At 38.7% G+C, this 24,652-nt stretch overlaps 1 protein-coding gene across 12 annotated transcripts in view; it reads right to left on the reverse strand.

Moving 5' to 3' along the window:
• The window catches only part of EIF4G3 (eukaryotic translation initiation factor 4 gamma 3), a 352,621-nt gene that overhangs the window by 59,416 nt on the left and 268,553 nt on the right, over positions 1-24,652 (reverse strand). For 6 of the 12 annotated variants that reach the window (XM_058676306.1, XM_058676302.1, XM_058676366.1 and 3 more), the window contains 5 exons: positions 24,433-24,566; positions 20,737-20,856; positions 20,255-20,365; positions 8,717-8,887; positions 2,069-2,266 (listed from right to left, as the gene is read on the reverse strand). In XM_058676306.1, the coding sequence (XP_058532289.1) occupies positions 2,069-2,266; positions 8,717-8,887; positions 20,255-20,365; positions 20,737-20,856; positions 24,433-24,566 (734 nt within the window). The remainder of the gene's footprint in view (positions 1-2,068; positions 2,267-8,716; positions 8,888-20,254; positions 20,366-20,736; positions 20,857-24,432; positions 24,567-24,652) is intronic. The other 6 variants (XM_058676337.1, XM_058676333.1, XM_058676313.1 and 3 more) reach the window with 1 other exon arrangement.

Consider the following 24,652-nt stretch of genomic DNA (forward strand, 5'->3'; position numbering starts at 1 on the left):
AGGACAGCCCAAAGCCTTGGGACCCTGCACCCGTGTGGGAGACCCAGAAAGAAGTTCCTGGCTCCTGGCTTCGGATTGGCTCAGCTCCAGCCGTTGAGGCCACTTGGGGAGTGAATCATCGGATGGAAGATCTTTCTGTCTCTCTTCTTCTCTGTACATCTGCCTTTCCAATAAAATAAATAAATCTTTAATAGAAAAAAAAAAAGAAAGGAGTGAAGGGTGACCCAAGTCTAAAGCACCCATGTGGAGAACCCAGAAGAGCCAATTCAGACAGGCCCAGATCCAGCCTTTGCAGTCATTTGGCGAGTGGACCAGGAGATTTTTGTTTCTCCTTCTCTCTCTGTAACTCTTCCAAGTAAAAACAAATATTTAAAAATCATACAAATAAAAATATCTATTCTCTTTAACACTTCATGAAAAAAAAAAGATTTACCTAGATAATCACTTTAGAGTAACCATCCATGTGTACATCAGCAGGGAACTGGATCTCAAGTGGAGAAGCCAGGACTCAGAAAGGTATCCTTAGCATGCTGGTCCCCTATTTACTTATTTTCTTTTTAATCAGATTTAAAAAGCAGAGAGACACAGATATATGAAGAATGCTCTTCCAATGGCTGCTTCACTGCTCTGTTGTCCACAACATTCTGGGTTATAATAATTGTTAAAAACAACACATGGATGGTTTCTATTATAATAATCCTCATTCCACAGCTAGCATTTCAAGGAGTTTCCCTATTATCAATCACTAGCCTGATTTCAACGTATTTATGGTTTACTACAGGGAAAATAATACTAAGTCAAGAGCTTAACATAATCTCATTGAATTTATCCTCATAATATAAATATTACACATTTTATCTTATGTCAATTGAATTTACTTTATATATTAAAAGCTGAGCTTGGTAAATTATTCTAGGGTTATAAATTTTGCAAGTAGTAAAGTAGGAATGTGAAATTATTTGTAAAGTTTAAATATTAAACCCAAGATTATGAGATTTCTAAGCCCGAATTGTAACCATTGTGCCATGCTTGATGTTTTAGACTTGAATGTATCAGGACTTCTTTCTTTCATCTCTCTACTTGCATTTATCATGATTCCAGGCCCAACTGAAAGTGTATTTGCTCCACAAAAATCTGCAACTCTCAAACCAATATGCCTAGCTTCTTCTTCTTCCAATATGGTTTAGGTTTAAACCACTAATTCAAACAGCAACACTCTACTATATTATGTATTTATTTTCAATATGGACTTTAGGGACTTAAAATGGGAGATGTGACTATTCTAACCACTAACAGACTTACCTGCCTTTGACATTTGTACTCAAAAGGATTTGTAGAATGATAGAATTTTGCATTTTCATAGCTTGTTTCTAAGAAGTGAGGCATGATGACAATGAGTTGTAGTAATTTAGGAAAAAGCTCAAATATTATAAAGGTCATACATTTCTGACAGAAGTACCTTGGCGACAGTAACAGGAAGGGAAACCCATAGAGTAAATGGCAGTTTTATGACTGCAGAACACAAGAGGGCAATGAGTAGTAAAGAAGAAAGTATCTGGTCTTCATTCTGTCTTGCTCTAGATTTGACAGGCTGTGGAAATTAAATGGCTATGGACAATCTAGACAGAAAGAAATACAATTTTTTTTCACAGATGCAAAGCATTGTGATTACAGGACAGCTCTACTTTCATTTCCATAGAAGTTAGAATTAAAAACAACTTGCTTTTTAATGTCAAAATTAAGGGTAAAAGCAAGCATGTGCTTTATTTCTGTAAGATACATCAGGACAAACTGGATGCTCATGACAACTGTTTGTGTTATTACAGCTTGTTCCAGAAGGTGGAGATCATCTCATGCTCATTTCAATTTGGTCTCCATATCCCTTCTAGAAAGTGAGTATACATTTTGTAAAGCAAGATTTTCTTTATACAGTCATATTATACCAGTAAGTGCTAAAAATATATTCTCCCCTTTACATTGCCCCAATGAGACTTCTGGGAAGAATGTGTAGTGAGGGGAGAATATACCTCTTGGCGATTTCTGCTTTTACTCCTTCCTCTCTTCTTACCGTTACTAGACATCGACACATGTTTGCGTAAGCCACAGAGAAACTGGGTTCATCAATAGCCTTCTCGAACACCAGGTCAATGACTCCTTTCAGCCGCTCCTCTGTGTCAACAGTAAGACCTGACACTTGCTTCATCAGCTGGTTGAACATCTGTGGTGTCAATTTATTTAATATACTTCGAACTTTTCTAAAAAGCTCCTAGAAGACCACATAAAAGAGAAAAGCATTAGAGTAATTGTGACAATGTAATACTGGATTCATTTTTTTCTAATAACTTAAATGAAACTTCCCAAGTTATGATGATTGTGGGTTAATTAGGGGAAGAGTATAGCACCTTCTTTTTACTACTGATGAGAAATCTAGAAACTGGGTGTAGTACTCTGCCAATGTGTACTGAAAGCTTTAAAAGTATGGATGTACCCTTTGACCGAGTAGTTTTACTACTAAAACATTATTCATATTTAGGAATAAATAAAAAGATTTTGGTTATAATAACTTCTATCCTAACCCTCTAGAAAAACTGATTTCAATATTCAAAAACAGGAATTTGTCTAAATGATGATCTAACATAATTATGGTAAGCAATACAATGTAGCTGTCTTCTAAAACAAGCCTGCAGAAACTCATCAGATTAGGTAGGAATAGAAAAGACTTTTCATCCATTTGCAACGCAATAAGTATAATAAAAAGTTTAAAATAATTAAATAACAAAATATTGCTGACAATTAAAATCTAACTGATCATATGTATAATAATATACATGAATCTAAAATACCTATGCCAAATGGAAGAAGTCATGCCAAGTGAAAGAAAGAAAGAAAATACGTGATTTTTCTGGAAAAAGCAGTATGTTAGAGATAAAGTGATTGCCAGGGGTGGCCATGGGGGAAAACGATGGGATAAAGCAGTACAAAAGGATATTGGGAAGTTGATGAAAACGTTTTATATCTTGATTATGACAGTTATACGATTCTGTGTTTTTGTTAGATTTAAAGAACTGCACACCAAAGCTAAGTTTTACTCTGTAGTAAATTTTCTCACAAAAATGAAACAGGATAATATAAGAAATTTGATTAAAAATGTCAAAGAGTTAACTCCTTTGAAAATTTCTATCTCTGGTGAAGGAACATGGTATAGTAGCTAAAGCTGCAGATTGGAAGGCCTGCACCTTGCATCTGAATTCTTGGTTTTAGTCCCAACTGCTTCTTGCTTCTGACCCAGCTGCTTGTTACTGTACTTAGGAGGCAGTAGATGATGGCCCAAGCACCTAGGTTTCTGCCATCCAAGAGAAAAATCCAGATGGAGTTTTAGGTTCCTGGCTTTCTCTTGGTCCAGTCCTATCTGTTTCAAGAATTGGGCAGTGAAACAGGGGATAGAAGACCTCTCTAACATTTATTTCAAATAAATAAAATTATTTCTAGATTGTATGAATATAACAACAGGAAATAGTACATCTTAAAATTTTTAAAAATCATTTTGTCAAGTTCTTCAGCAATGAGTCAGTCAGCACTGCTTTTACAAGAAAAAAAAATTAAAGTTTATTAAAGAGAGCAAATAATTAGTCTAGTACTTAAGATTGTCTGCATTTCATACTACAGTACCTAATTCAATTCCCAGCTCTGGTTTGACTTCAACTTCCTGCTAAAGCAGACTCTGGGAGGCAGCAGCAACAGCTCAAATAATTTAGTTCTTTCACCCACATGGGAGAACTGGAGTTTACTCCTGGCCCAATCCCAGCTGTTATGGGCATCTGGGTAGTGAATCAGTGGAAGGAAATTCTGTGTCTCTCAAATAAATAAGCCTTTTTTTAAAAAAAGGAAGAAAAAAAGAAAGAAAAAAGAAAGGAATGAAGGTAGGAAGGAAAAAAAAAAGGAAGGAAGGTAGGAAGGAAGGAAAAAGAAAGGAAGAAAAGAGAGAAAGGAAGGAAGAAAGAAAGGAAGAAAAGAAGATTAAAAACAAGCAAAGAAAGTTTAACAAGGATGGGAGGGAGACGCCACTGCAACCCCTTCTATTGCATATATCACCTATATAGTATCTTCTAGGTTTATTCCCCTTAAGATGATCTATTTATCTATATGAAAGGCATAGTGACAGAGAAAATAGAGAGAGCGCTCTTCCATTTACTTATTTATTCCCAAAATGTTTGCGACAGATAGGGATGGGCCAGGTCAGAGCCAGTAGTATGGAACTGCACCTGGATCGCGTTCACGGGTGGCACAAACCCCAGCACTCAGGCCATCTTCCCCTCCTTTCCCAGGTGCATTAGCAAGGAGCTGGATCAGATGTGGAGGACCTGGAAGTTGGACCACTACTCTGATGTTAGCATTTGCCACAATGTGCAGATCCAGCATCTTTTAGTTTCAAATGTTAATTTTGTTTTACATAAAAATAATTTAGACGATAATTCAAGACTAGAAAAATACAAAAATCATTTACTCACTAGAAGCAGAAGTGCAAAGCCTGCCACAATCAAAATCTAGTTGCAGGGAGAAGATATTTATGAATGAAGATTACTATGGTGAATTTTAACCATAGAGGTGGCTTATGTATGTGAGGTCAAAAGCACTGAAGTAGTAAGGGAATGTCCTTAAGAGGAAATGAGAATTGGGCCACATGATGAAGAACAGCAAAACACTGATGAAGTTAAAAGAAAGGGAGAAATATTTTAGGAAATGAGAAACATTTTAGAAAAGGACTGTCCTGAGGATTTTCCATTTTGGGAGTAGACAGGACAATGTGGAAATATCAGAGAACTAGTGTTCCTTCATTTTGAGAGAAAACTGCGTATTAATTAGAGTCTACAACACTCAGATGAAAATAATTGAGTCACTCAGGTAGGTGCATCATACAGCACCAGCAGGATCAGGGAGCATGCAGCACAGAAGACAACGAAGGCAGCTAACGGCAGGAGCTTGCAGTGCAACTTCCCAGCAAGCCCAGAACGGCACACAGTCCAGGCACGGCCTGAGGCAGTGACTCTCTGGGAGTGATCAACAAGATGATCTTTTACGGCATGGAGGGAATCAGGTCATTGGCAGTCACTGATAATGACTGCAGGCCAGAGGGAGGGAGGTTTTTTTTTTTTTTTTTTTTTGCTAGTGAGGGCAACAATAAAACCATTATTTTGACAGAATAGAAGGAAAGAGAAGACCAGAAACAACAGGCCAACATGGGGTACAGCTGTGCAGCACAGAACAAACAGCAAAAACAAGAGGGGGAAGGGAACAAAGACATTCCACATTTAGAAATATCAAGACAAAGGACTGGCTCTGAACACAAAGTATAAAGTCTTCATCTATTCAAGTAAGAATTCTTAATTAATTAATGATACCTCATGTCAATGTAATTATTCTACATAAAACTTAACAAAAATTGCTCTGTTACAGCATACGGAGAGGTAGGTTACAAATCACGGCGACGGCACTGGTCGGCAGCTACAACGCTGTCCATAACCGACTTACCTCTGCAGATGCTTCAGCTTCTTCATATGGCAAAAGAACAATGAAATGTATTTTCCCTTTATAGGTGTAATAAGAATCTAATGCAGGAAGGCACAAATGCAAGCACCTCAACTACGGAACCAAGACATCCTCACCTTCAAGGATAATGACTCTTTACGGAACCAAGACATCCTCACCTTCAAGGATAATGACTCGTTAGGGAACCAAGACATCCTCACCTTCAAGGATAATGACTCGTAAGGAATTCTAAACTATATCTATAAGCTGCTTAGAATCACATTGCTTGGGAGAATGGAGGAACAGAGATAAGAGTGTTTTTTAAAATGTTACTTATTTGTGACGGAGAGACAGATAAACAGCAAGACACATAAACATAGAAAGAGCTCCCATTCACTGCTTTGTTCCTCAAACACCTGAAATGGCTAATGCTGGGCCAATCCAAAGCCAGAAGCCAGAAACTGATTTCCAGTCTCTCCCACCTATGTGGCAGAAACCCAACTACGTGGGTCATGACCTGCTGTCTTCTAGGGTAGCACGAAGCTGGAATTGGGACTAGAGCAGGGATTCTGACTCAGGCACTCTAACATCAGGCACTCTAACATCAGGCACCTGACATCTTCACTGCGAGGTCCGCATTGCTGTATTTTTTGTAATGCTTAGATATGTCAAGATGAGACAGGGATATTTCACTAAATCCAGAGAAGCTGGATGGTACATGTGTGGTGAGACCATCCAGGTCTTCTGAGGTCTTAGCCACACCTTCAGGTGGGCGGCACCAGCATTGCCCACCCATTTTCTAATTAATTAAGAGACCACCAATGGGGAACATCTTACCTGTAGGTTCCCGCCCAACTAGGAGGGGTCAGGGAATGCTTAAAATCCTGAGACACTTCCAAAGACCCCTTTGGTGTCTCTCTCTCCTTCCTCTTTCGAGAGGCACCCCACCTCCCAGCTTTTCGGAGGTGCTTTCCCCTTCCTCTCCCTTCCCTGCTCATCTGGTCCCTTCACAAATAGACTTACCTGTTTGCAACAAATTCCCGGCTTTTTATTTCTATACTAAGCTAAGGAAAGAACCCACCGGGCATTTCTGGTAACATGTGGGACAATCTACTAACAAAGGCAGGCAGCTAATTATGGTTTCACAGTGTAGCTTTTTGATGTATCAGTTCACCATGCACTTGTGTTTGTTTGTGTTTGTTGGTTCATTCATTTAACAAGTTATTTGTTGAATATCTACTGTGTATGAGGTTTTATATTAGTGAGGAATCAAAGGATAGCTAAGTTTCATTCTCATCCCAGAAACATCATCCCACTAAGCACTTACAGGATCCAGGAATCATGTTGAAAGTTCTTTTTTATCACTTTGTTAAATATTCACACTATTCTAATGAGGTACTCATTATTAGTATCTATATTTCATAGCTGAGACTAAGAACATCCCTAACACAGTCAGGCGTCTGCCTCCAGGGCTGAACTTGTCAACTGCTACACTCAACTGTTATGGTGAGAAAGATATCTAAGGAAACTCTGAGAAGCTGCCATGTGAGCTGTGATGCCTGGGTTCTGATACAAATTTATATGAGATTCTAGTTTAGATGACTGGATGCAAAAATAGAGGCACTACAAAAGGTAATCTAGAGGTGGGAACTGGAACTGTTTGTTTAACAATAAATGAATAATATTTTCTATAATTTCACAAAAATTAATCTTGTGTGCATTAATGAAAGCAATTCATTCAATATACTATAAGGAGTTGTGAGGGAGAGAATATGCACAAAATATACTAACAATTCAATTTTACTCAAAAAGTTTGTACAGGGTAATGTCTTTAAATCGTAGCTTACTGAAAATGCATGCCTAATAGGGAGATATAAAGCAGCATACACGTTAGATTAGCAGGCGCAACATTGTGGTAGAGCAGTAAAGCTCTCATCTGCAAAATCAGCAACCCAACTGTGCATCAGCTGGAGCACTGGCCGTTCCATTTCCCATCTAGCACCCTGCTCATGCGCTGAGGGAAGCAGCAGCAGATGGCCCAAGTGATTGGGGCCCTGCGTGGGAGATGAAGAAGAAATTCTGGGTTTTGGGTTTGGGCATGGTCAAGTTCTGTGGTTTCAGCCTCCCGTGGAGTAAACCAATAGAGATTCTCTCTCGGGCCCAGCATTATGGCTCTTCTGGTTAATCCTCCCCTTGCAAGCACCAGGCTCCCATATGGTTGATGTCCTGGCTATCCACTTCCTAACCAGCTCCCTGCTTGTGGTCTGGGAAAGCAGTCGAGGATGGCCCAAAGCCTTGGGACCCTGCATCTGTGTGGGAGACCCGGAAGAGGTCCTGGTTCCTGGCTTTGGATTGGCTCAGCTCCGGCTGTTGTGGTCACTTGGGGAGTGAACTACTGGACAGAAGATCTTTCTGTCTGTCTCTCCTTCTTTCTGCAAGTCTGCCTTTCCAAAAAAATAAAAAATTAACATATTTACCCCTCATCAAAAACACAATTTAAAAAAAAGATTCTCTTTGTCATTCTTCCATTCTCTGTAACTGTCAAATAAATAAAAAAATCTTCAAAAGTTATATTAGCATAGGATAAAAAGAAAAAGGATAACTACAGAGAATATAAAAATGTATTGCAGAGAAAATGAAATATTAGTAAAAGCCTGAGTGACGGACATGTATAATATATAAACAATTTAGTCAAAGTAGGAACATTGAAGAAGCAATTTCAAGAGAAAACAGTAATTAGTGTCATGGTTTTTAGAGTAACGCTTTTAAAGAAAAAGACTATTAAGTATTAGTCTGATATCTCTACATATACCAATGAGGTGTGTGGCAGGGAACAAGGCATAGTAAGTGGCTGGAATTTGGTTTAGTAATTTAAGTGTCATTTGGGACACTTGCACCCCATATAAGAGTGTTTGGCTTTGAGTGCTGATTTTGCTTCTAAACTAGCATCCTACCAATGTACACCCTAGGAAGCAGCAGTTGTGTCCCTGCAGCCACGTGGGAGACCTGGATTGAGTTCATCTTGGTCCAGCCCTGGCAATTTCAGGCATTTGAGGAATGAACTAGTACATGGGAGAACTCTGTTTCCTCAAGTAAAATGAAGAAAAAGAAATAAAATTTTGGGCTGGAGGAGAGGGTAAACAATAGCATTATAAATCCAAAGCAACATTAGGACGTGCCATGTTCTCACCTGAGTTTTAATGTTTTCAGGATCCTCAGCTTGGCTGTCACGCTTCTGGCTGGGCTTCCAGGCATTCTCTGCCTTTTTCAGGTGAACATCTTCTTTTACAGACACGGTGATGATCTTTCTGGGCTCTCTCCTTTGGCCAGGCTGAGATCTCCGTGTGCCAATGTTCAACAGCTAGGACAAGAACATTATATTTATTCAGATTACTTACAATTTACTGTCTCCGCTGTGCTGTTCAAGTCAAGCCTGATGTGCATATCAAACATTTCTAGATGCAAAGACTGGTATTAGGCACTCAATTAGATGTGTGATCTCTTTTGGGGAAGGAAGAAAAATAACCTCAGAATACCATCGACATAGTTTTCTCCACCACTACCATTTTTGATCTTCATGTCCTAAATGAGACAAAGTGATGGAAAATGATGTTTGATAATAAAGCTTTTTTTTTTAAACAAGAAAGTCTACTCCTAACTGAAATGCTACAGTGTACTAAATGTGTGTAACATGAGACTGGTTACTTCTAAAACTATAAAGACTCACAGGTAATAATTATAATTACACATCTGCTTCAGAATTGAAGGATTTCTATAATTTCAGAGGAAAATGCAAATAAAATCATCATTAAGATTCTCCATGGAGGGCCTGGCACGGTAGTGCAGTGGTTAAAGTCCTCGCCTTGCATGCCCGGGATCCCATATGGCTGTCGGTTCTAATCCTGGCAGCCCTGCTTTCCTTCCAGCTTCCTGCTTGTGGCCTGGGAAAGCAGTCGAGGACGGCCCAAAGCCTTGGGACCCTGCACCCGCGTGGGAGACCTGGAGGAAGTTCCTGGCTCCTGGCTTGGGATTGGCGCAGCACCGGCCGTTGCGGTCACTCGGGGAGTGAATCATCGGATGAAAGATCTTTCCTCTCTGTCTCTCCTCCTCTCTGTATATCTGCCTTTCCAATAAAAAAAAAATTCTCCATGGATACCTAGCCTGCAGCAGATCGTAAGACTCCTTTAAACTAGTTGGATCAGAAATACAAAGGACTATACTATTGTGACAATACGGGGCAAAATGGCAGGAGGTTAACATAGGGAAGGAAGAAGGAAAGAAAAGGGAAGGAAGGGATCCCCATACCTACAAAATATGCATCATGGAAAATGATAAATTATTTCATCAGCTAAAAAAACATATTAAACAAGTTCATCTTTTATCAATAAGAGTCAAACTAAATTACTCCCCCAAAAACTATCTCTTTCTATTGGTGATTCCCGAATTCCTGATTTTAACTCACTGTTAAAGTTAATTGTCATGATGGTCACCATTGACCATGTCATGGTGGTCACCAAACTACTACTGCTATTGCAAGAAATAACAGGCAAGTTAAAAGATGCTTTGTGTAGTAAAACCTTCACTATAGCTGTCATCTTAAACGCCTGGCAATCATTTTGAGGATTCAATATTAGATTGATACTAAGCTCTACTAATTTCTTGCTTGCTACCTGTTGACAATCTTCACTTTCTCTGACACCCATTCTTTAAACGCTGAGCAAATACTGCCATCAGATTTCAAGAGGAAAGAAAACAAAAACTTCCTGCAAGACAAATAGATCAAAATAATCCCTCACTTGACTGCTAACAGTGCCATTCTGAATTCATACAAAGCTTCAGTGAAGAAGTAAAGACTTAAATACGCTTTGCACAAAAAGACAGCTTCTTTTGAGAGATGTGGTCTAAGCCTACACTAATAAGCTTACAAAGAGGTATTTTGATGAGCATTTACACATATGTTTATCTTAGACTTTTCCTCTCATGGTTCACTACTCTCCAGACTGGAGATGGCAGCACTAGGGTGGATATTTGCTCAGCAGTTAAGACACTTCCTGGGCTGTCTGTATCTTACATTGTGGGATGGGGGGGGGGCCTTGGCTACAGAGGTGCTTTCCTCCTGAGTCTAGCTTCGTAGCATTGCACACCCTAAGAGGCAGAAGTTGGGTCCTGCCAGCCATTTCACACTCAAGTTCAGTTCTTAGTTTCTGACTTTTTTCTGGTTCAGTCTGGGCTCTTGTGGCATTTGAGCAGTAAAATGGCAGGAAGATCTCACTGTGTTGCTATCTCTCTGTCATTCGACATTCCAGTTAAGAAAACTACAATAAATAAAATATTACTTGGTATTGATAATTAAGACTGTGTTCTAAAGGTTTACCTGAGTGAATCAATACCTTCTCTTCACCACTTGGATACAAAAAAAGTTAACCATTATATCACAGGATACTTAATTCACGTATTCGCACATAAAAATTTGTCAGGAACGAGTAGGTTGGGGTGCAGGCAATGAAAGGAAATTATGCAAAAATCATATAAAACTAGAGTACACATCTTTGGAGACAGAGAGAAAACTTACACTTTCTAAAACTATTGCAAATGCTAATGCAGAGGTCTTGAGACAGATACGATGTGTACTATAGCTCTCCACCTGCCACAGGATATAGATTCCAAATGAGCAACGAAAGAGTGAAAAGCATTAACAAGTAGGAAATAATCTGCTTAGATGCCCACTGAACTTTGCTGAAACTATATATGTTGTCATGGCCCAAGAGTTCACTACCTTAAGTACTATTACAGCAAGAGATATCAAGCTTAAAGTTGCATTTTGTGTATTAAAATATTATTCATAGTTACTGTCTTAAATGCTCGGAAATCATGTCACAAGTAGAAATACAGGAGCAACACATTCAACAATTTTTACCATTTTTTAACAGATTTATGCATTCCAGAAGAACATTTCTGAGAAGACAATCACATTTGCCTCACTTCCCTGCTCTGGTCTCTGGCAATACTGCGCTCTTCCCTATGTCTCTTATCAGACTTTACAAACACATAATTTTAATTCATTCTAAATCCACAGGTTTAATTTGCCACTAACCATAATGTTCAACAAATAAAAAGGAGGAATATCATGGTTCCACAGATGTATAAATATGGGCTAAAAATGATATTCACATCACAAAGTGACCATTTTATTCCTACACATTTTAATTTGTATTCTGTATTAGCTGCCACATACCAGAGGAAGCCTATTTGTCTTTTTGGTTTCATTAACCAAAATGATTTTTAGTTGCATCCATTTTATGGTAAACGGCAGGATTCTATTTCATTTTAAGAATGAGTAGTATTCCCTAGTGTATATATACACTTCCTTTAGCCAGTCATCGGTTGACATCAGTGGACATCTGGGATGATTCTGTATCTTAGCTTTTGCCAATAGAGCAGAAAAACATGGGAGTGGTAATTAATGAAGTTAAATAATAAATAATTAAAAAAAAAAAAAGAAAAACATGGGAGTGAAGGGTTTACAAATCACTCTCTTGTACTGACTTCATTTTGTTTGGGTGTATTATCAGAAGTGGGAGAGTTACATCATATGGTAAATATATTTTCAGATCTCTGAGGAATTTCAAACTCTCTTTTATAATAGTTGTACTTGTTTTACAACTACTTTATTAATCCCACCAGCAGTGGATTAGGGAATGTTTTCCTCCAGAATTTATATTTCTTAGTTTTTGAATGACAGTGATTCTAATTGGGGTGAGGTGAACTTTCACTGCAGTTTTTAACTTGCATTTCCATGATGACTAGTGACACCAACATCTATCTTAGTTTCTTCAATGTTTCCATCCAGTATTTTAAGGTATCAGTTGATTCGTATCCTTGATCCACTATGAGCTGGATAATGTATAAGGTGTAAAGCAGGGATCTCGTTTCATACTTTTGCACACGAGGATCCATTTTTTTCCAGTGCCATTTGTTGAAGAGCCTGTGCTTTTTCCAGAGAAGGGTTTCAGTGTATCTGTCATAGATTAGTTGGAGATATGTAGATGTTTCTGCGGTTTCTATTCTGTCCACTGGTCTACATTTCTATTTTGTGTTAGTAACAGGCTGCTTTGATTATAACTCCATTGTCAGACAACCTGAAGTCTGGTATTGTGAATTCTGTTTGGTTTGTTTAAGGCTGCTTCAGCTATTCAGGGTCTCCTGTGTTTCGTATGGACTTGAGCAGTTCTTTTTCCCCCATATCTGTGAGGAACATCAATGGCATCTTGATTGGGATTGGATCGAATCTGTAAATTGATTTGGATGATAATTCTTGCAATTCATGAATACGGAAGACTTTTTTCCTTTTTCTTGTGTAGTTTTAACATTTTGTGGTTTTCAATGTAGAGATCTTCCATTTCCTTGGTTAAACACATTCCAAGGTCTTTAACTTGGTGGGGGGTAGCCTTTTGAATGTGATTGGCCTTACAAGTTCTTTTTATCCATTGTCATTATCTGCATCGTTGTATACGAAGGTTATTGATATTTATACGCTGATTTTTCATATCCTGTAAGTTTACTGAATTTTCTTGTAAGTTCCAATAGTCTTTCAGTGGAGTCTTTTGGTTGCCCATATACAGAATTATGTAACCTGCAAACAGGGATAATTTGAATTCATTCTTTCCAATTTGTATTCCTTTCATTTCTTTTTCTTACCTAGTGCTTTTGTTAAAACTTGCAGAACTTGATTGAATAAAAAAATTGTGAAAATAGGTATCCTTGTCTGGATCTCAGTTGGAAATGCTTCCAACTTTCTTTGCTCAAAATGATACTGGCTGTGGGTTTGTCATAGATTATCTTGACTGCATTGAGGAATGTTCCTTCTCTTTCTTTTCATTTTTAAATTTTATTATTTTTATTATTATTATCATTATTTTATGATACAGTTCCATAGGCTCCTGGTATTTCCCTTATCCCCTCCCCAATTCCCCTGACACTTAGTTCCTCTATTTCATTACTAAAGTATAGTTCTTCATACATAATCATATGACCATGATTGCGGGCATGGACAATGGAAGAGAGTCCAGCATTCTATTGTCAAGATATTGTAAACAATCTCATTGTAAGTCCATCTTTGTCTGGAAGTAGAAATGCATACTGCATTGTATCCTCACATCTGGATATGTTAGTCTCCATTTCACAGTTACTGTACATCCCCTCTAATGAAAAGTCATAATACAAAATCAACAATAAAAAGAAAAATAGAAATTTACAATGCCATGAAGTCAACATGTTACTAGATATGACAGTCTCCATTACACAGCTATTATACATCTCCTTAAATGAAAAGCCACAAAACAAAATCAACATCGGGGAGAAAAACGAAATTAACACCACCAAGAAGTTAAATAACATGCCCCTGAATGATTAATGTGTTGCTAAAGAAATGAAAATCAAGAACCTTATTGAAGAAAATGATGCTACTGCATGATCTATAAGTCATTGAATAATTAATCATGAGAAACTTTTGAAGAGATAAAACTAACAAAAACAAAAACATCAAAATCCCATGAGATATAGCTTCCGCTGATTTTTGTTGGTGAAATGTATCTCTTCTAGACAACAAATAGATGAGTTTTGTTTTTTAATCCAGTCTATCAATCTATGACGTTTGATTGAGCTTAAGCCAATTACTTTCAGGGTTAATATGTATGGGCGGTAATTTGGTCCTGCCACTTTAGGAATGGGTTGTTCATTGGTTTAGTCTTCTGTTGTCATTTTACTGGGATGTTCTTCACATTTGCCTTTGTTTTTGTTTGGTGCTATTCCTCTTCTCTGTCAAGAGAACATCCTGAAGTATCATTTGTAGGGCAGGTTTGGAAGAGGCAAATTCTTTTAACTTTTCTTGACTGTGGAAGAATTTTATTTCATTTTCAAAGACAAAAGAAAGCTTTGCTGGATATGTTCTCCTAGGCCGACGATTTTTTTCTTTTAGAATCTGGAATACATCACTCCATTCTCTTCTTGACTGTAGAGTTTCCTGTGAGAGGTCTCCTGTGAGTTTAATTGGCATTCCTTTATATGTCAGTTGATTTTTTTCACTTGCACATTTAAGGATCTTTTCCTTATGTCTGATTGAAGAGAGCTTGATGATAATGTGTCTTGGTGAAGATCTCTTTTGATCAAGCCTGTTGGGAGTTCTGTGCCCCTCCTGGATGTTGTTTCCCAATTCTTTCTCTAGATTAGGGAAATTTTCCTTTATTATTTCATTAAATATATTTGTAAAACCAGATTCTCTTTCTGCACCTTCTGGGACTCCCATAACTCTTACATTAGGCCTGATCCAACTCTGCTTCCAGCTTTTTGTTTGCTTCTCCCTGATGACAGGAAATACCTGCCAATTCTGAGATTCTTTCTTCTGCTTGCTTCATTCTACTTTGAAGATTCTCCACTGTACTTTTAATTTGCTTCACTGTGTTCTTAATTTCTGATATATCAGCCTTGATTTGCTTTATTGCTGCTATTTCTTGTGTAACATATTCCTTAAATTCTTTGAACTCTTGTATGTGTTTCACATTGTTGATCAGAAGCTTTAAAATGAGTTTTCTGAATTCTGTAAGCCCCATTTTCTCGATGTCTTCCTCAGTTAACTCTGAGATTGGCATAGGGTTTTTCTCCTTTGCAGGGGAGTCTGCAGCAATATTCATTGTGCCTTTGTCTCTTCTTTTGCTCTTGATCATTGTACTTCTAGTTATCAGATTATTCTCCTTGGGGCAGGCTTCTAAGCTGTGTCACCCCCAGGTCTACAATGCAATTTTACTTATTGCCATTGATATACAGCTCTTTGCTTGCAGCCACTTGTGCCACTCCCTCCAGTGAGTTCCAGGCCTGGGTTCTTATGTTAGATTTCCACCATGGTCTCCACAGCCCCAACTCCTGGCTCACCAATCGCTACCTCCTGTGTTATTGTGCTGAGGTTGTACTGTTGTCTCTGCAACCTTTCTCCCAGTTCTGGTTGGAGCAGGTTCCAGGATTAAAGAGACCCCAGGTGTCCTATATAGCTAGGTTGTTGGTGGTGCTGATCTTGCTGGAACCTGTTGGACATTAGGTCTGGGTGCCACATGGACCTATTTTGACCCATACAATGCCACAGTTGGCAATTTTCCTGCAGGACCAGTGCAATCCATGGAACTCAGTGAGTTCTCGTGAGCTCAGCACATGCGCAGTTCACTGTTGTCCCCTGCAGTCCTAAAGCGTTTGTCACAGTGTACAAAATGGCGCTTGATGTGTCATTACTAGAATTCTTGACCTGCTGGCCATCAGCTCTGAGGGGTACCAATACCTGTCTTAGGTGGAACCTGTAGAATGCCACGTTGCTGCAGTTCACTGAGTCAAAAATGAGTTCACTCTGGACTCAGTTTATGCTCAGTCCTTTCCCTTGCCTTTGCCTCCTTAGGCAAAATGGCGCCCAATTCGGCTCTAGGGGCTTTAGGGGGTTGACTGGGCTGTGAAACCCACCCTTTTCTTGCACTACTGCACGACCCATCTGGGATCTGCCACTCAGTCTGCTCCTGGTCAAATCAAACAGACTAGCAGGACAGACGGTTCTTTGTTTGGGTTCACCTCCCAAGCTCCCATTGAAAGTCCCTTTCCACCTGGTTGCTGGTGGAGCTCAGACTGCCATTAGCTGAATGCCGCTGGATTATCAGTCACTGCAACACCACACCATTGTTTTCCTGTGAAAGCAGCACCATTGCTGCTTTCCTGTGTCTCTTAGTCTCCAGGTACTCCTCTGCTGTTGTTCTGTCCTCTCCTATTTCCAGGAAATGTGTCCTCTCTTCTTCATCCTGATTAAATGTTTCTCCATCCGTTGAAATGTGTCCTTATCACATTCCGCCATCTTGATTCTCTGGAATGTTCCTTCTTATACCCAAACTACTTCAGGTTTTTATCATGAATGGATAAGTTTTATCCAATGCTTCCCATTCATCTATTGAACTAATCACATGGAAAAGATCTGGTCATTTCTGGCACAATGAAGCCAACAACTTCTCAGAACTATCAAAATCACTCAGGTCACACCCTCAGAACATCCTTCCCCACACTGGGGTCTCTAAAGCAACATGAACTGATCATCTCCACTCCTGGGCGCTGATGCAGTTTCACACCAAAGGTTCTTCCTTTTCCCTCCTCCCTATCTTGGTGGATACAGGATGAAAAGAACTGAAACTTTTATCTCATCCATCTTCCTGACCCTCCCTACTCTAATCAGAGGCCCACATGGATATGCAACTCTCTCACCTATGTAATCAATATTAAAAATAAAATAAAATTATAGATTAAAAAGTACATTATACAACTACATAACTATCAGGTCAATTTGGTCCTAGTGTAGATAAGGTCTGCTGTTTTTGTTGTTGTTGTTGTTGTTATTGTTAATTTTTCTGTCTAGTTGATCTAACCACTGATAAAAATGGAATGAAGCCCCCATTACATATTGGAATTCATGTTTTCCTTTAGATGCATTAACTCTTGTTTTAAATATCCAACTATGCTGGTATTGGGAACATACACATTTACTACAGTCACATCTTCATGTTAAATTGGTCCCTTAAGCATATGTAATTCCCTTCTTTGTCTCTTTTAACAGGTTTTTGTGCTGAAATCTATTTTTTCGGATATTAGCATGGCTACACTTGCTTGCTTTTCTGTTCCATTAGCATCCAGTCACTTTCCCCATTTTTTTTGGCTTCAGTCTGTGTCTATCTTTGTTTGGGGAGGTATGGCTCTTAAAAGCAGCAAATAAATGGGCCTTGTATTTTAAGACATTCAGCCAGTCTGTATGTACTAATCGGAGGACTTAGGCCATTTACATGCAAGGCTATGATTGAGAAGTAATGCTTTGATTTTATCATTTTTCCATAAATATTGTTTGCGTTGGATTTCCTTTGTACCTTTACTAGTAAATTCTCTGCTTTTATATTCTTTCATAATGATGAACACCATTCTGTTTCTATGCACATAAGATAAAAACTATTCATAAACTTATACTCAAATACTCGAGTCCCTAATAACTTTACTGTTTTTATAAATCCTTAATATACTCAATGAAGCAGCCTCTAATATACTCACATTTATACTCTGTGAATGAAGCCACTGTCTGAAACATTTATCTGAAAGGACTGTGGCACAACGAAGGCAAGAGGCTTACCTAGGAGACAAAAGGACTGGCCTTGAGTCCAAATCTTCCACTTACAAGCAAAAGTTATTGTGATCACGTCTCTCAACTTTGTCGAATGTAGCCTTTCTCATGTGAACAAAGGCCCACTCAGCCACAGCAGCTACAGTGGGGAATCACAGGACTCTATAAAATAGGTCTTACAAATTATGTGAGGACTCATCCATATGAAAGATAAAAAGAAGTTATTAAACAGAACATGTAGGTTTAGTATTTCATGACTTTTCATGTGTGAAAAACTTTATACAAGTGGTTGAATTTCTAAATAGCCTTCAGCAATTGCAGCATCTCACGAATGACTCAATTACTGGAGGAAAAAAAAAAAGCAGGATCCTAAACTGAGAGGTATGGGGTACACAAAAGAAACAAAGCATGGCCTCCTTGCTTGAAAGACAGCCCTGATTACTGACAAGAGTACAACTTCAGTGGAGACTGTGCTCAGAGCTGACAAAGTCAAAACTAAAAGAAAATAGCACAAGTTAGAGGTAATTGTCCAGTAAGCTCCAGGTGTTTTTACACGACTGGAAAGTTAGGTTTTCTAACCACTCTCATTTGTTGGAAATGCATTAAATGAATAATTACGCCTATTTCTGCTTGTGAATTTACATTCAACTCTCCTATCTCATTTAGAAATTATAACTTATTAACCTAGTTAATTAGATAAAAGAAAACCAATATTTATCCTAGAAATTTTCAAGAAGAAACAATCAAGTGTTCATTTAAGCAAAGTAGGGGAAGATGAACTCAGGAAATAACCTTGCTCCTAAAATTTTTAACAGATCAGCTGACCTCAAAGTTAGCTAAAATGCACATGAGTGGCAAGTTACTATTAATCTAGTGGCACAATGATACTCTCTTTTAAAAAATAATTATTTATTTGAAAGGCAGAGAGAAGAAAAGTGAAGGAGGGAGAAAATAGAGAAAGAGGGAGAAGAAAAGAGTTAAACAAACAGCTATCTTCCATCTACTGGGTCACATGCCAAAAGCCTCCAACACTCTAGGCTGGGCCAGCCAAAGCTGCGATCAGGGACTTAGTCCACGTCTCTCCCAGGAGTGGTGGGTACTCTTCTTACAAATTCTGTTTGTATATATATATAAACAGATAGCTTTGTCTCATGACAATGCTTCCTGTATGTATCAAAACTCCAAAGCTAAGTGGAGACTGTCTATAATACAGGAAAGGTTAATCAAATAATTATTTATATTACCATCTAACATAACCTCATTTAACACGTAGGTTCTGACACATGAAAAAATTGCTTAGACATTAAAAACTCATTATCTAATGTTTCATTTCTAGTCATATTACTTTGAGTTTATTAAAATAACATATGTATCTGATGAATGCAGATATAGAGGCAAGTTGACATCCTTATAAAATTTCTTTTCAATTTTCAGTAACTTAAGAGGTAGAGCTTATTCTGCACTCAAGACATTTTCTTCTTGCTATAACTAATTATTAGCAATAATACAGAACAATGTATTGAAATAAAATATGTACATAAAGAAATAATTCACATTGTCTATGAATAACACATGAACAACATAGCAACTATAAATGTTATTAGAGTAATCATAATAACATAAGAATTATTTCAACTTGCTCACTCAAAAAAGATATAAACCATAACCAAAATTAAAAGCAATACAAATGTAAAATTAAGCCATCAAAAAAGGGAATAATGCTAAAAGAAAAAAAGGTATCATATATTTCTAGAAAGCTGTTTTCTAAGACTTTTTGGTATTAATTTAAATATTAGAAAAATTACCTCAAGTTTTAGAGAAAACAGATGTAGAGTTCAAACCTATGAGAACAGTGTCCCACATAACAAGTCTGTAAGACGGTAATGCCAAAAATACAACATGCCTCAACTTCAGGAGGTTACTACAGGTTTTAGAAAGCCCTCATATATTTTTAGTAATTGTCTAGCTACAGGCAAATCAACAAATAAAGTACTTCTACAAAGTGACATTTGTATTTAGATAGTCTTTTTTCAAAGCAGGTTTCAAAAGTTGCCATTCCAAAAATCTAAAAAAAAAAGAGTGATAGGAAAATAAAAAAGGGCCATCTTACACAGAAATATTTTCACAAGCATCAAATAAAGCAGTCTTAACAGAGTGATCTGCAAAGATACACCAAACCCGAAGCTTCTCCAGAACAACAGATTAAGCATGCTTCGTGCCATTCTAACTCAGGGGGAAAGAGATATTCACACTGTTGGCAACTTCCCCCATGCTTTCTACAAATTTACAAAGCATGGAGTAGGCAGAGCCTGCCAAATTCTGCACAGTACAGTGCCCCAGCATAACTCCATTGGTGATGCCACTTCCACCGCTGAAGAGCCTGCCACTGGGGGTGTAATGGCCATCTGAAGTTCACCAGTACCGCACTCGTTAGTACATGTCATTTGTCCACATTCTGATTTCATAACCTACAGTAAATAAGTAAACCACAAAATATCATAATACCATAAATAATTATTTTTTTTAAAAAAGGATTCAGCGCACCCCTAGAGGCAGGCTCTTCAGGGGTGGATGCGACATCGCCAGTGGAGTACAAGTAGGGGCTTTGCTCTGTTCCAGAATTGGCAATCCTTGCCTGCTCTGCACTTTGCAAATCTGTAGAAACAAAGACAAAGAGATGATCATTAGCTGAATGTCATCAGAGATCATTAGCATATCACGGCACCTTAAAGCAAGAATCCCAACATCAGTTCTATTTTAGAATCTATTGACCATGTCCTCTTAACTGAAAAATACTGAAAAAATTCTTGACCTGATTATAATGCACACCCATTTCTTTCAAGTAAAAACAACCCAAATGTACTTTTTATTTACTTTTATATTAGCATGAAAATGGCAGACTGCAAGTCTTCTACTACGTCTTTTTAATTGGAGGAAACAGCAAACACTGCTTTCTTGCCATCAGACAAAGCACCAGCGAGTCTGACAGTTTTTGATTTAGTGGGTTATAGGAAACACGCACTTACAGGTACACCTCTTCCACCAGGTGTCTGCCTTCCAAAATCTGCAAAGGCTGGAGTAAAGTCTGGTCCTCGAGGCAAAATCCGAGGATCCAGAGTTCGCATTGGCAATTTAGGTTGATTGATCTGCATGAAGAGGAATTGGAAAGCTTAGCACATGCCACAAAGACAATTAAAACACAAACTTTGTGCGTGAGGGGAGACATATTTATTCAAAAGGCAGAATGACAAAGATGAGAGATATAAAGATCTTTCAATTGTGGGCTCACTCTCTAAATTGCTGAAAGGCTGGATGTGGCTGGGAGCCTGAGGCTACATCCTCATCTCTCCAGTAGACAGCAGGGCCACAAGGATCTGGGCTTGCTCCTGCTTCCCCAGGTGCATTAGTGTGGAACCAGATCAAAAGCAAAGGGGCAGAGGCTTGAACCAGCACTCAGATACGGCCTGCTGATATTGCACGACCAATTGTACTACAATGCTGGACTCAGATAAAAAAGTGAATGAAAATTTCTGTCAGCTGAAAAAGTAAGTTCTGGCTTCTGTTCCAGGAGAAATCCAATATGACTCATGGCAGCTTCTCCTGGGCTCACCTTAGTCATTAGACAACAGTGCTTTTTAGACACAGTAGAACCAATTCAGCCTTCAATTCCCAATGGCAGACACACATACAATTTGAACTGACTTAGGACCAAAATAGCCTATGATACACTACCTTTAAGATTTTCTGAAGTAGGAACACATTTTAGATATTTTTTGTTCTAGAATTTTTTACCAGGATACTAGTACACTTGCCTGTAGGAATCCTGCTGCTCCTCATTTGTTTCAAAGCTATCAACTTACAGTTAGTAAAGCATGCATGCTAAATGAACATTAAGTCTCAGGTAGTATATTTCATATAATATGAACCATTCACAATTATACTTTATTAAGCTAAGAACTCGGTGTAATCATGTAATTTAAGAACTCTCAGTTCAGGAAAAAATCAGCTAAAAGACATTCAAAGTCAGAAAGAAACACAAGACTGGCAGACATTTTTTCTTTTTCAGTTTTTCTTTTTTTATCTTTTTTTTTTTTTAAAGATTTATTGTTATTGGAAAGCCGGATATACAGAGAGGAGGAGAGACAGAGAGGAAGAACTTCCATCCGATGATTCACTCCCCAAGTGAGCCGCAACGGGCCGATGCGTGCCGATCCGAAGCCGGGAACCAGGAACCTCTTCCAGGTCTCCCACGCGGGTGCAGAGTCCCAAAGCTTTGGGCCATCCTCGACTGCTTTCCCAGGCCACAAGCAGGGAGCTGGATGGGAAGTGGAGCTGCCGGAATTAGAACCGGCGTCCATATGGGATCCCGGGGCGTTCAAGGAGAGGACTTTAGCCGCTAGGCCATGCCGCCGGACCGCTACTTTTTTTTTTTTTTAAAGATTTTTTATTGAAAAGTCAGATATACAGAAAGAAGAGAGAGGAAGATCTTCCTTCACTGATTCACTCCCCAAGTGGCCGTAACAGCCGGAGCTGAGCCAATCTGAGGCAAGGAGCGAGGAGTTTCTTTCAGGTCTCCCAAATGGATGCAAGTCCCAAGACTTTGGGTCGCCCTTGATTGCTTTCCCAGGTCATAAGCAGGGAGCTGGATGGGAAGTGGGGCCACCGGGATTAGAACCAGGACCCATATGGGATCCCAGTATATGTGTGTGTGTGTGTGTGTGTGTGTGTGTGTGTAATTTATTTATTTTTATTAGAAAGTCAGACCTAAAGAGAAGAGGACAGGGTCCCAAGACTCTGGGCCATCTTCCACTGCTTTCCCAGGCCATAAGCAAGGAGCTGGGTGGGAAGTGGAGTGGCCAAGATACAAATCAGTACCCATAAGAGATACCGGCGTATGCAAGGCAAGGACTTTAGCCACTAGGCTATTGTGCCAGGTACTTTTTTTTTTAACTTTAAAAAAATTATTTTATTTGAAAGGTGAGTTACACAGGGTGGGAGAGACAGATTTTTCATCTACTGGTTCACCCCCCACAGAGTTTCATTGGTTGGAGTTTGGGCCATTCTGAAGCTAGGAGCCCAAAGCCTCTTCCAGTAGTCCCACATGAATGCAGGGCCCAAGGTCTCAGACTCTTTTTGGCTGCTTCCCAGGCCATAAGTAGGGAGCTGGACTCGAAGTGGAACAGCTGAAAAATGAATCAGCACCCATACAGGGTACCAGTGGCACAGGCAGAGGCTTAGCCAAACATGTCACAACATTGGTCTTTTTATTTTTAAGATTAATTTTTTTTGAAACATAGAATTACAGAGAAAGAAAGAGAGTCAGAAAGAGATCTCTCATACACTGGTTCAGTCCCCCAATGGGCACAAAGGCCAGAACTAAGTCAGTTCACAGCCAGGAGACTGGAGCCTTTTCTGGGTCTCCCACAAGGGTGTAGGAGCCCAAGACTTGAGTCATCTCCTGTTGCTTTCCCAGACGCATTAGTAGGCAGCTGGATCCAAAGTGGAGCAGCTGGGTCTTGAACTGGCACTCATATGGGATGGCAAGGACACAGGTAGAGACTTAAGCTACTAAGCTTCCCGAAATATTTTGTAAGAGGGTAATCTACTTTATTGGCTATAATAATTGACCTCTGAAGTACTGAAGTGGATTGGTATGATGAATCAATCATTCAGTTATTCAGTTAACCTACTTAAATATGTCAAGAAAAATAATATTGCTATAAGGAAGTAAGTATATATATGAAACATGGATATGTCTGCTGAAATCTAACAGGTAGATATCTCATTCTATTACATACTGAACATCTATGTTTCAGTGAGAATAAAACAACTGCTCTTCAAAACAAAAATGATCAAGATTATTCAACATTGTTCATCCTTTATTTACAAGAAATTACTGGAGCAGACATACAGCTGACCTTCCTCCTTGAATTTATGGAGCAGATGGACACTAAGTGTACTCATTTTCTGAGTGTACTGTTAGATCATTGTAAAGAGAAAGATGTTGACCTCTGCATGGACTGGGGACTTCAATCCCTAGAAGTACCTATTAAGGAAATTTTAAGATACACATTATTTGAATTATATGGATTCTTACTTAGGTTTGACCTGCCAAATATTTCCTTGGTTTCTGATATGCACTGAATCACTAGAATTCTATCACAAAATTTCAGAACAACAGTGAAAAAGCTCCATATCAGTTTAGTTGTGTTTTTCCCCTAGTAAACACACATTTTTAAAAATCACATCCCTAGGAAACAAACATAACATGAAGTTTACTTAAGTCTACAGGAAAGTTAAGTCACCATCTGCAATGCTAGCATCCCATATGAGTTGCATTTCAAGTCCCGGCCACTCCTCTTGTAATCCAGCTCTATGCTCATGTGCCAAGGAAGGCAGTGGAAGACCGCCTGAGTGCTTGAACCCCTGTCACCCATATGTGAGACTTGGACAGAGTTCTAGACTGCTAGTTTAGGTCTGGCTTAGCCCAGCTTTGGGAGTTCATTTTGGGGAGTAAAACAGTAAATACAAGCCATCTTTCTGTAATTTTGCTTTTTCAGATAAACAAATCTTAAAATCCAACACTGATTATGGAACACTTTTATTCAAATAACATTTAGTCTAAGCATTCTAAAAATTGTTAATAGTCTACACATCTGTACTAACAAGTAAAATCAATTTGTACAAAACAAGATCTCCCTTGGTTGGAGGAAGCAGCCTACCTTGTCCAGAACCACATCACTGATGGGAGGCAGACCCTCTGGCTTCTGTATACAGGCTGGCATGAACTGGAAGTCCAGCAGAAACTCCCTGTCATACTGCTTCTTTCCTTCAGTATCAGCAGGCTTCCAGATTTCTAGGAAGAGATGTAAACAGATGACTGCAGGGAACTGCATACATTATGGAAATGTGCATACATACACACATATATGTATTCACACC

This window comes from Ochotona princeps, chromosome 2 (genome assembly GCF_030435755.1).
Source record: "Ochotona princeps isolate mOchPri1 chromosome 2, mOchPri1.hap1, whole genome shotgun sequence".
NCBI lineage: Eukaryota > Metazoa > Chordata > Mammalia > Lagomorpha > Ochotonidae > Ochotona > Ochotona princeps.